The sequence below is a fragment of the Micrasema longulum genome, unplaced genomic scaffold (assembly GCF_059751315.1).
Source record: "Micrasema longulum isolate JH-2025_06_02 unplaced genomic scaffold, ASM5975131v1 h1tg003124l, whole genome shotgun sequence".
Taxonomy (NCBI): Eukaryota; Metazoa; Arthropoda; class Insecta; order Trichoptera; family Brachycentridae; genus Micrasema; species Micrasema longulum.
In genome coordinates this window covers 21,293-34,358 of record NW_028280220.1, presented here as the reverse complement: position 1 = coordinate 34,358, position 13,066 = coordinate 21,293, and the positions used below count along the sequence as shown (strand labels likewise).

At 33.3% G+C, this 13,066-nt stretch overlaps 1 protein-coding gene across 2 annotated transcripts in view; it reads left to right on the top strand.

Moving 5' to 3' along the window:
* The window catches only part of Gart (trifunctional purine biosynthetic protein adenosine-3 Gart), a 37,449-nt gene that overhangs the window by 16,168 nt on the left and 8,215 nt on the right, over positions 1-13,066 (top strand). For both annotated transcript variants that reach the window (XM_088241863.1, XM_088241862.1), the window contains exons 9-14: positions 5,054-5,294; positions 6,742-6,940; positions 8,278-8,733; positions 9,040-9,189; positions 9,885-10,056; positions 11,084-11,415. In XM_088241863.1, the coding sequence (XP_088097989.1) occupies positions 5,054-5,294; positions 6,742-6,940; positions 8,278-8,733; positions 9,040-9,189; positions 9,885-10,056; positions 11,084-11,415 (1,550 nt within the window). The remainder of the gene's footprint in view (positions 1-5,053; positions 5,295-6,741; positions 6,941-8,277; positions 8,734-9,039; positions 9,190-9,884; positions 10,057-11,083; positions 11,416-13,066) is intronic.

Here is a 13,066-nt window from a genome sequence, read left to right as displayed (position 1 = left end):
ACAACTACTATAATCTGCCATTACTTTTACTAGTTTCTCGGCATTTGTATGTCGAATTCAGTAGTTCGCCGCGTGCCTGACTCAAGTGAGAAGATTTGTAAACCTCTGCGCTCAGATTGGGTTAAATAATTAAAAAAACAGTTTTATTATTGTATGTTATTTTATAAACAATTTGAGTTAATTAAGTGTAAGATGCAAGTTTAAATTCCTTGGTAAAAACTGTTTTTACGTAATATATGTTTAAAATTTAACCATATTTTGTTTGCATGTACTATAATTCACCATTTTCACTAATTGTGACGGATTACTGAGAGAGTTCTGTACCTTGAAAAGAAAGCTTGTGTAGCTTCGAAACCGGTACCAGAAACATAATATTGATCACCTCACAAATATGTAACTGATGATCGAAATACAATGTGTTTACTGTTACAATGTACATCCTATACATCCACAATTCCTCTTTCTTCTCTAACTCATATAGTGTCCATGCGGCTCCACTGTGGAATCATCTCCCATCAATCCCAATTTAAATCACATCTGAAGAAACATCTCCTTTCTCTTCCTCAATCTCTCCTCCTTTCCTCTTTAATAATATTGATTTAAGGTAATTTATTTACATATACAGTTATTTATATTTTTGCATGTCTTTAGCTTTTTTTTATTGTCTATTGAATATGTTTTGTAACTTGAATTATATAAATAAAAATGGTATTTTATTGGTTTCTCGGAAGAAATAGCCGTTTGGCAATAAGCCTGCCAATGTACAATTTACATTACGTACAAAAAGTTTAATAAATAAATATGCACCATCGGGCGTGATGATGATGTTATAGGCTGGTTGTTTAGTTATACATATTTGCTGCTCCAGATCTAACGGGATCTAGCGCCTCGTCACTTACTGAAAAGGAACGGGAATATACAAGTTTGTAATTGGATACAACCATATTATTCTCCCCTCTCTTGCAAGCAAACGTCTGATTATTTATGCCAACTGAATCTATAATAGGTCCGGTTCTGCCTGTTTGCTGCTAATGTAGGTGGATTTATATTAGCTAGTGAGTCGATTCATTTGTTTGTGCATGTACTTGTTATTGTTGTATGTTTTATTGTTTATTCGTCACTAATCTCGTAACACTTCATCTCCCTTTTTTTTGTTTTAAAACATCTAAAAAGAAAAATAAGAAATCTAACAAATTTATTGATAAGCTAAAATACATAAACATTTCTAAAATCATATACATTTCACTTACAAAAGTCATTAATAATTATGCCAGAACTTGTACAACACAGTTTATAAATATGAAAAACCAAAACTTCTCAGCTTCTTCTTAGAGATGCATAAAAAAACTGATTCTGTATACAAAAATATCTTCCTTTTGTTTATGTAAACTAATCATAGACATCATTTTTATTTTACTCTTGTTTTCTACATAAATTTTCTCATTCCCATTTCAGAGATCCCCAGATTTAAATGGTTGCTTCTTTCAATCAGAGGTTTATTTTTTATTCAATTTTTGCATTATCTAATTTTCTTTAACATTGTAACAACGTTTTTTCTAAATCCAAATAAACTAAATCCCCCGAAGTATTATTTCAAATGCACGTTTATTAATGTACCTACTCTGTATTTCGTGTGCTCATCCCTTCATTTTTTTATAACCGTTATTCAATTATTTTTAATAAATTATTATTATCATATTTAATGTTTTCATTACAACCCATCCATATTCATTAAATATTATTTCAGTTTATGAAATCCATGTTTCCATTCTCGACGAAAGGAGGTGTTAGACTCCCCTTTCCCCATGTCTATTCCTTAAATGTCTAACACCTTGGACTTGAAGATATTTTAACAGAGATAGAGAACTGTTTTCACAAGATAATATGGAAATCATGGCATTTGCAAGGCTTATGACTTGTCATTGGTTTGGACATCCTTTTTAAACACTTTTTTGTACACATTTTCCTATAAAAAAAAAAACGTATTTTTAAGGTTTATCCTGACGACAGTTTGTCAATTCTTTATCTTATATTTCATCTAAATAAGAAATAAGATTCGGACGTTGTATTTATTTAACAATTTAATGGGAATATTTTGGGAGTCTCAAATAGGCAAATCAATGGCCTTTCATGGGCCTTAACAAAGCTATATCCGGGTATCTATATAATATGTGTTACAACGCTATAGACCTGTCACCAGTGTCAACAAAGTAGCTTAATTATATTCAGTCTCAAAATATTTTCCTTCCTTTAATACAAAAAACTCAAACATGTATTTTATTCATGTGTAACTCATTAACCATACTAGTGTTTTAAAGTATCTTGCACACAGGCGCACATCCTCTTTGAAAATGCCAATAATTTCAGGCCTAGACAGGTAAAAAAGATGGCCGCCAGAGAAGCCAAACAAGTATTTTTATCAAAAAATGCATTGGACACGTGCAGTTAATTTTGTTCAGTGACATTTCATAATATTATAAGATTGGTCATCTTACTAAAATTTATTTAATGATCAAGGCTGATGCAATATGAGAATATGTATGTAACCGAAAAATATTTTGTTTTTTTTATAAATATTATTAGGTATCACCCATTTATAATCAAATTTTACAAAACAATAAAAATAATTTCTTATTAAAATTTTATCTATTCTGTCAACACCCGCCGATACAAAGGGCGCTACATTGGTACATCATCATTACATGAAGGTATGGTGATCAGTCTTATGCTTCAGGAGCCAGTCCAGGACGATGAAATATTGCAGTGTTCAACCGCCATTAAAACAAAACCCAGCATCTCCGGCAAAGTAGGCGAAAGTGCCAAACTTTTTCAGAATTTTTAACCTAATAATGAGTGGAAAGCACTTGTCCAGGATTCTGGTTCTATTTCACACTTGGAGCTATATTCGTATGTAAATCATATACCAAAGTAATAAGAATTAAGATAATGATAGATTGTAAAAGTACCCGGCAGTATATAATGTACATCGGGCTTAAGAAAGAGACCGCTGACTTTGTAGAACGACGTCTCTGTCGCACGAGTCCGGTATCTGTATGAATGACAAAGACAACGCTCCACAAAGCCAATTAGGCCAGCAGTCTCTTTCTTTAGCCCGATGTCCTTTATTTAATGCCGGCTACTGTACATTTATTTGTTTGCAAGTAACTGAAGGTGCCAGTCTGCCAGGTGCCAATTACGGTCCAAACTAGTACAAAAAAAGACTAAAATGACACTTTACAAAACTCTGATTAAACCAATCCTTATTCCTTACAAGTGATTAACCAATCTTTGTCCTTACAAGTGATTAAACCAAACCAATGCCTCAGAAACCTGGCTTATGACAAAGAATATTGAGGGAACGATTGCAGCTTTCAAAAGAAGAATCCTCAGAGTTGTCTATGGCCCTGTGAGAGAAAACAACCATTGGTGTCATCGTACAATAGGGAGCTATATGAAATCCACGGAACGCCCGATGTAAAGTTTTTTAAGCAATAATACAATATCTAGAGATCCATGAGCAAAAACTCAGTGTAGATATGACACACACAGGTTTTATGCTTTAGACATACAATTAACATACTGTGTTTTCAATGATGATTATTTACAGTTTTTTCAAATTTGCATAATGTTAAAAAATACTAAAAAGTGTCATATACCAAAATATGACTTGCAAATAACTGCCATTTTACTTATGAGGGCAGTATAGCCGTCAGTTCAAAAGACATTGGTAGTGAAAAGACGGCTATAGCCCACGTAAAACTGAAGTAATTATATGGTTGGAGGAGATATAATTGTGTCCCCATAAAAACAGTCGGCTACAGAAGTCTCCCAGTATGTTAGTCAAATAAGATTTACATTTATTTGTTTATAAATTTGTATAAACCACTTAATTTTTTTTTTTTAATTACACTTCGACCGGTTTCGAGGTTACTACCTCATCGTCAGGAATTTAACTAACTTATAATTACACGCGTTGCTATTTATATAATAAAATATTGTATGAAAGAGACAGAAAATTGAAAGAAAGAGAGAGAAAGAAGATAAAATAAATCATAACGGGAATAGTTTTAAAAGAGGACTCGAAGTTAAATTTAATTGATTATTTATTATTTGAAGTTTTTGATTAATGGCTTTACTAATTTCTAATCGTTCTAAATTATCTAAACGTAAACCATTTTTATTGACATGCAAAATTTCTACACACGTTTCTTGATTAAATTCATGGTTTTCGGATATAAGATGATTTGCGAATTCTGAAAAATTATTATTACTCAGACATCTTATATGTTCTTTGATTCTAACTTTAAATTTGCGTGAAGTTTTTCCAATATAGAAATTTGGGCAATTTAAACAATTTAATTTATAAATTCCCGAATGATTTAATTTATCATCCTTATCTTTACAATTTGTTAATATTTTACCTATGTTATTATTAGTATAAAAAGCTGGCCTAATATTGTAAGGTAAAATTTGTGCTATATTATTAGAAAATGAATTAATGTACAAAATTCTACGCCAGTTCTCATTTTTATTGGAAATATTTTGGGAACTGTATAAGTATTTTTTCCTATAGTTTAATTTAAGTTTTTTATTCAAAATATTGTCAATTAAATTTAGTTCATAGCCATTATTGAAAGCAATACTCTTTATTGTATTTAATTCTAAGTCAAAATTATTTTTATTTAGTGGTATTGAAGTAAGCCGATGTATCATAGAATGGAAAGCAGAGTGTTTATGTGATAAAGGATGATTAGAAGATTTATGGATGACCGCATCTGTATATGTAATCAAATCAAATAAGATTTCATCATAAGAACATCAAATAAGATTTACTTCAAACCATCAACTACGATAAAAAAATGAGATAATTATGATATGTGTCCATATGAGTGGATTCTATGAGAAGAAAAGTGTCTGCGAACATGTTCAACATTTGAACGCCTGTAAATACATGTATTGTATTGTACATCAATCTGGTTCTTGTCAGGGATTGTCTCAAATTTAGAATTGTACATTTGAATGAATTCTTACATCACAATTTTATCTTCCTCAGGTGTGGCAGTCTCTCGTACCTGGACAGCGGAGTGGACATCGAAGCCGGGGCCGCCCTGGTGAGGGCTATAGAGCCCGCAGCCCGCGCCTCCCACCGCGCAGGAGTCCTTGGCAGACTCGGCTGCTACGGGGGGCTTTTCCAACTGGCCAAGGAGACATGCGTGGGGCCCGACGGCCAGAGGAGGCCCTTCAAGGATCCCGTGCTGGTTGAGGGAACGGACGGAGTGGGGACTAAACTCAAGGTATGCATTATATACCAATTATCTAGGAAGCAAATTGCTTGAAAAAAATATTTGATTTTGCAGGATGCATATTTGTAAATACCCAACACGTTACCCGTTTTGGGGTACTCGTTCATTTACCTCTCTCTTAATTAACACTTTTCGAAATCCCCCCTGAGTAGTGCCTACTAATGTCACTCAACATAAACATTTTCATTGTAGTATCTTGGCTACGCCATAAATGGTGGATAACGCATCAGGTATCTCCATTCAACACGTCCGCTATTTACGAAGCCACTTTGGGTGGATTCCAAAACATTCCAAATGGATAACACATTGAGTTTTTACAAATATGCTTTGCAGGACAATCAATACTATCCATTTGTGATATTTCGGTTGACAGATCCTTATTTATTTATGCCCAAAAGACATTTATGTGACTATTTCATCATATAATATAAATATATTAACACACTTTATGCAGGCTTTGCTACAAAACGCAGTGGGCAAACATCATAAAAATTTTAATGAAAACTACTTTTATAAAAATCACTTTATCTCCTAAAATGACATTTCTTTTAAAATGAAATTTCGAATACACACTCACCATATTATACTGCTTATCAATAAGAGGAAATAAAAGTCAAATATATTTTTTTAATAGCCGCGTGGTGTAATGGTCAGCGCGCTTGTCTACCATGCAAGAGGTCTCGAGTTCGATTCCCTACATGATTGATGTGAAACATTTATTTAAAAGGGTGTTTTCACACCAAAATATTTCATAGTCTATGGACTGGTACCTAAAGCGTAAGACTGATCATCTTACCTCCATGTAACAAAAATGATGAAGATATGCTGCGATTAGATTTCTAATTCAGTGCCCTATGCATCATTGGGTGCAGAAAGGGAATGATGATGATGAGATATTTGTATATTTCCATTTTCAGAACGACGAACAAACAACAATCCATATCACAAAATATACAATCCGAAAATGTCACCTTTCTGCTTACCAATTATATAAAAATAATCTGTGAAAAGAAGACAGATATAATTCACTAACTCATTGACGAAATAAATCATCTTACACACAAGCTCTCATGTTTCTCAAAGAAACTATGCAAAAATATGTGTGTACGTAAATGAAACCACGGCTTATCTTACTTTGTACAGATATGTGTGTAATTTGGAACATTGACATAAAATACTTAGACAAAATAATCGAGTAGATCTTCCTCCCCCGCCTTTTAAGTGGAGCCAGCATAGCGGGTATTTCTACCCTTCTCGCCGATAAACACCAGTTGTGGATGCGGGTTAAACTACCTTTTCCCGCATAAAATGTGTTAATAAGGATTATTGATACAATATCATAATTTAGAAACTTACATTACTTGTCTTTCCGTCAAATGGACTCGGTATGAGTATACGAATTGTTTTGTTTTTCTGGTACATGATTATCCATTTTTAGATAGCGGAAATCCTCAATAAATACGACACAATCGGGGTGGACCTGGTAGCCATGTGCGTTAACGATATATTGTGCGCCGGTGCTGAGCCGTTTGCCTTCCTGGACTATATTGCCTGCGGGAAGCTCAACGTTGCCGTAGCCGCTAAGATTGTTGAAGGAATAGCACAAGCCTGCAAGGATTCTGGTTGCGCTCTCTTAGGTTAGTATTCCTATCAAATGTAATCAAAATATACTTCCATAAATAATAAATAAAATAATGTATTTAATTTTCTTTTTTAACAATACGTGGTACCTATATCCAGTAAGTAAGTTCTATTTGACAGGTTAAAGAAAACGAGTACACATTCAGAAACCAAAAATATTGTGACAAAATCTTTTTACTCTATTTTTCTGCACTTGTCTTGTCATAGCGCGGTAATACCTTTTGTATTCCCTCTTCATACTTCTATGCTTTTTTTTGTCTAAGAGTTTTCGGACAGACGCCGTGGCGCAGTTGGTTAGACGGCTATCTGTGAAACTGGCGTCGCGGGTTCGATTCCAGCCAGTTACAAGAAAAAAAATCCAAGAAAGATCTTTTTCTCAATTGGTCTGGGTGTTGTGGTGTATTTTTCATTACCTTCTTCCATATCCCCTCTATCCCACCTGCTGACAAGCCTCAAAATAGAGGCTTAGCGGGTTATTCCTTTAAAAAAATAAAAAAAACAAAGCGAGAACAAAGTTCATAAATACAGTTTTTCGCTGACAATTACATTAAGAAGTAATCTTGAAATGTGGAGAAATTCCATAGAGAGAACAGAAATTGTAAACTTTTGATTTTCTTTCAGTTTTTTCTTTTACCTCAGATGTATGTATGTAATTTTTATAGATAAATTCTGGATTTTTCCCTGACAGGTTTGATATTTTAAACAGAAATGTTCCATGGTCTCGGATAGCATTTCCCGGTTACCGGTTCGATGAGATTCGTAGCCAGTCCGCAGAATCGAGTTGTGGTCCTGTGGCTAGTGTCTCGTACTCATGGATCAAAGGTCCGTGGTTCGAATCCCACTCTACCCCAACTTGATTCCTGTTTTCTACTAGTGAGTTATTTACAACTCGTTGAAAATAGCCCTCAAAATGAAATATTTGGGTAAATCAGAAGAACGCAAATATTTCTTTAAAGATAATAAAAAATACTTTTCATCCATTTTTAAATTCCTGTACTAAAAAAAGCATCATTTGTTATTTCTATACTTGTTTATACCCGCGTTACCGGTTCGCAAAATTTTTCTCGTATTTTTACCGGTCCGCAGGCTTAAAAAGGTTGGGAAATGCTGGTCTAGGAGACAAATGTGCCAAGTAAAAAAAATTTGGACATTTTAACGCCAAATGTATGAAATGAGCATGTAGTAACCATTTGCACTCACTAGAACACAAATTTCTCGATACTATCGTTCTTTTTAGTCACAACATTTTTTAGTTGTCGCTTAAAACAGGCACAAACGTTTTAAGGGTTAATTAAATGAAATAATTTGTTGAATGTGTTTTTATGTTTGACAGGTGGTGAAACTGCTGAAATGCCAGCGATGTACGACGTTGGCAAATACGATCTGGCCGGCTTTGCAGTCGGCATAGTAGAAAACGACCAACAACTTCCTCGAATAACCAACATCGTTCCCGGAGACATTATCCTCGGAGTGCCTTCGACCGGAGTGCACAGCAACGGCTACAGCCTCGTTCAGCGAGTCATGTCCGACTCCGAGACGAGTTACCAGGACCTCGCCCCTTTCAGCAAGAATGGCAAGACATTTGGGGAGGAGCTCCTTACTCCGACAGGGTTGTATGTGAAGCCTCTGCTGAATGCTGTCCGGAGTGGAAAGGTCAAAGCTCTGGCCCACATCACTGGAGGGGGAGTTCTGGAGAATATTCCCCGGGTTTTGCCCCCTGGTGTCATCGTCAGACTTGATGCCCTGAAGTTCACCATCAATCCCGTCTTTGGGTGGCTTGCGGCTATGGGTAATTAATTAAAATATTTCTTTAGCAATGAGATAAAGGAACATTTTATTATTAAAAGGAATACTTTAATCTAAGAAGTTCAAATGTCTAAGTTTTATAAAACCCATTTGAAAATGGATAGTGATATTGTAAATTGAAATTATTAATTAATATGGTAATTCATTTAAATAGGGACCGATACTTAAATGGACTTTTTGATGGTATTATATATTACGATTTGTGCCTGAAAATAACAACAATAATTCCATATTACTTTTTTTTTATTTGAAATGAAAACTAATTTCTTTATGTTTCTCAATATTGCAGGAGGAATATCAGAGTTTGAAATGCTCCGAACATTCAACTGTGGAGTTGGCATGATAGCCGTAGTGTCTTCAGCCGATGCGGAAAGTGTCCTTAGCCTTATAGAAGATATCCCTGTCAATGTCATTGGTGAAGTAGAAAATAGAATTAATGGTATGTTCATAATTCATTTTTCACTTCTTAACTTGATTTCATATACCACTAAATTATCAATTATTTATCACTGGAGTATAATTTCCATACCTGGCTACATCAGATATAACAAATATTGCGTTGCCCTCAACAATTGGAAAAAAGAGATAGCACGATACACATGCGATACATTCATGTAAGAAAGAGATGTACAAATTTTATTAGTTCGTATTTATTTCTGTGTAACTCTTTACCATAGATACAACACTAGCTTGCAGCTGGTACGGCACAATAAAATAACATAGGGTGGATTGGTATTTATTGTTATATATTTTTTTTTATTATATTGATTTATTTCATGTTAGGCAAATGCAATAACCAGTACACAACGAGGCTGCCTAATCTCCACTAGATTTCTTTTTGCAGGATTTTTACCGCTGAATAAATTAAAAAGTAAATACGAAAAAAATAATGTCAATGCACCCTAACTTTACTTTAATTTGGATAAAACATGTGAATAAGCTCGACCATTCTGTGTCAGATATCACCTGGCTGATTTGTTTATTTGGGAGTTCTAGTCACAATGAACAGACAGTATTAATAAATAAAAACAAATTAGATTTACGGACATTTTAGCAGAATGGAGAACCTCTTTAAGAAGAGAATATAGATTTCTAAACAATTTACATTTCAAAAGCAGTTTTCTGGCTGTGTAGGAAGCCAACAAGTGATTGTGGAGAACTTCGGGGCTGCCATGAGCCCCCTCATTGGTCCCTACATCAGTGGGAAGTGCACTCTCCTGCCCACCAAGGGGCTCTCCTACAAGGACAGTGGGGTGGACATAGAAGCCGGAGATTCTCTGGTGAAGCTCATAAAACCTCTGGCCAGGTAATATCTCTACAAAATTAAATATTATACCAATTACACTGAATTTTTTTCTTTTAAACAAATATGGTAATTTAGCGGACCAGTAAAAAAATACTGATTTTTCCAATTTATACATATTTCTTACAACATAATAAAATGAAAGCTCATAGATTATAATATGTTCTTTCAATGGCGAGGATATATCACCTGATGATGGAAACGTATTATGTTTTTGAAACTAGTTTTAAATTTTTTTCAAACTTATTGGTGGTACTTAATTTTGTATACAAAACAGTAGTTTTTTACGTTACACGTGACGTAGCTTAATTTTTTCCATAAGAAAAATTCGACTCAAAAATTGTTCTATTTTTTTTACTGTATAGTGTTTTTAAAAAAGCTTACTCCTGGTTCACAAAAAGAACCGGAAATCTAAGCCGCTTTTATTTGCCAAGAGTTTTCAACGTCTTGGATGAACATATTACGTTCTCCAAAACAACATCTATATTTAAGATGAAGATCCATAATTGGATTTTATCGAGGGGTAGAGGCCAATGTATAAGATTGCTTCGGGAATAAATATATAATATCGATGCTATCTTCATTATCCATATACGTAAATATGTATATCATTTTTGAATAAACTTAATAGTGATGCATGATTATTTGTAAATATATATATTTTAACTTTATTATTATGTTTTTTAAATTACATATTCTACCATGTATGTAGATGTGTTACTATTATTACTTTATTGTATTATTTTGTATTTATTTTTAATATCAATTAATTACCTAATTGAATTATAAAATTATTATAAATTATTAATAACATATTGCCATGTATTATTATATAACTTTTCTCCATTCCATTTTTCGACTAATTACATATATTAATAACGTAATTATGCATATTTGCAAACATAATTCATTATACAAAATAATATAAGCATTTTAAGTTCATTTTAATGAACAGAAAATAAAACATAATTTTTTTTATCAAGATCTTAATACAAGCTCGATCCGACTGCATTTTTATTTTAAATATCAGGTCCACAACTCGCGAGGGTGTTCTGGGTGGACTGGGCGGCTTCGGGGGACTATTCCGAATGCGCGGAATCGAGGGCACCTACAATGATCCCGTGCTGGTGATGGCCACGGACGGAGTGGGCACCAAGCTGAAGATAGCGCAGGAGTGTAACCGCCACGGCACGGTGGGCATCGACCTTGTGGCCATGTGCGTCAATGACATTGTGTGCAATGGCGCAGAACCCCTCACCTTCCTGGACTACTTCGCCTGTGGCTCACTGGATGTTGGGGTGGCGCGAGATGTGATCGCCGGAATAGCCAAAGGTTGCCAGGAAGCCAAATGCGCTCTGCTGGGTGAGTGAACGATGTACATTTTCGGACTTTTTCTTTTTCGACTTAGCTCTCTGGGTATACTAACAAAATAATGAACTTACCTAACCTAATGAAAAAACTAAATAATTTTATTTATATTAAGAGGTAAAAAAAAAAATAATAAAAAATGACAGTTGATACAGTGACCGTAAAACCGCAGAGTATCTTCACGCCCGAAAGATTTCTTCTGTAGTTTTCAACATAGAACAAAAAACTTTTATAAATAATAATAAAAAAAATATAAATATATACAAAAAGCTAAAGTGGAAATTAGAAAATACTGTTTTAAAAGAATTAGTACATATTTGAATTAAAACTTTCATTTTCATGCAAAAAATTTGCATGATTTATTGTTTATATGCAAATTCCGGATGTAGTTCGATGGAGAATGTATCTGAGAAGATGCTTTTAAAATTTCAAATGATTCGGTGCTTTTTTAAGCAAGTGACATGTTCGGCTAGTTTAAAAAACATGTTTTGTGAAAAACTATATGTGATTTATTAACATTTGACAAGAAATTTTAGAAATTTATTTAACAAAGAAGATTTTAAAATAATAATAAAAAAAAACAAATATTGTCCATTCATTATAGCTTAAAAGTTGCTTTGCAATGTGCGGATCTGAAGAGGCCACAATACCTCTAGAGCCGGTGCAAGTTAGTGGTGGGATCTTTCAATATCCATTGGAGATGTTCTTGCGTTCTCTAAACTGATCAATATCATTGTAAAATATTGCTTAGGCCAATAACAACGGTAATAAATATGAATCATGTTTTTTTTTTTAAATGTATGATATGCATTTAACATGTCCAAACCAACGCAGATTCATATTTTTGGTATTTTGTATATTTGTGACGGTTGTTTTATCTTCTCAATGTGAGGTGAGAAACAGTTCCTTAACTTAAGGTTCCTTAACCTCATCCATGGTAGCTAAATATGCCAACCATTATACCACAAGGCATATTATAATATTATCGGATTTCTGGTACAAGTTGGTGACTACGTATTTTTGAAAAATGATATTTTTCAAAAATACGTAGTCATGACAGTGTATCGGATATGTTTAGTGTAGGGTATTGTTCTTACAGAACAAACCTATTAAACTTTTTCAAAGATGGTGAATAGTAATTAAACCTGTAGTGTAATTAATGTATGAAACAGTGCTTTATGATTTTCTTTTTATATCAAAACTGATATAACAAGAAAATCTGATATCCTTTAAAATATTTTATTATTTAATTTAATTTTTATATTTATTTTTAAATAGTTTTAAACTTCTGAATGTGTTATATATTTTTTGTTTCTAAATCTTCTAATGGTATTGTGTGCATTTAAAAAAAAAATGAATCAAATATTTAAATCAGATTAAATTAAAATTATTTAATTAAATCAAAGTTTTTTTAAAAGGCAATAAAATAAAAATAACTGGCATCAAATAATCTTTGTTTAAAAAGTGAATAAAAATGTCATACTTTATAATTACAAAAAATAATGTTTTATGATATTCATCTTGCGATTTTATTTTGTTGTTGATTTGGGATGAGCTCTTAACTTCAAAAGTGCAATATCTCATAACCAGTGAAATGTCAGTTACTAACTTGTTCCGGAAACTCGACAATATTGAATGTAGGTAG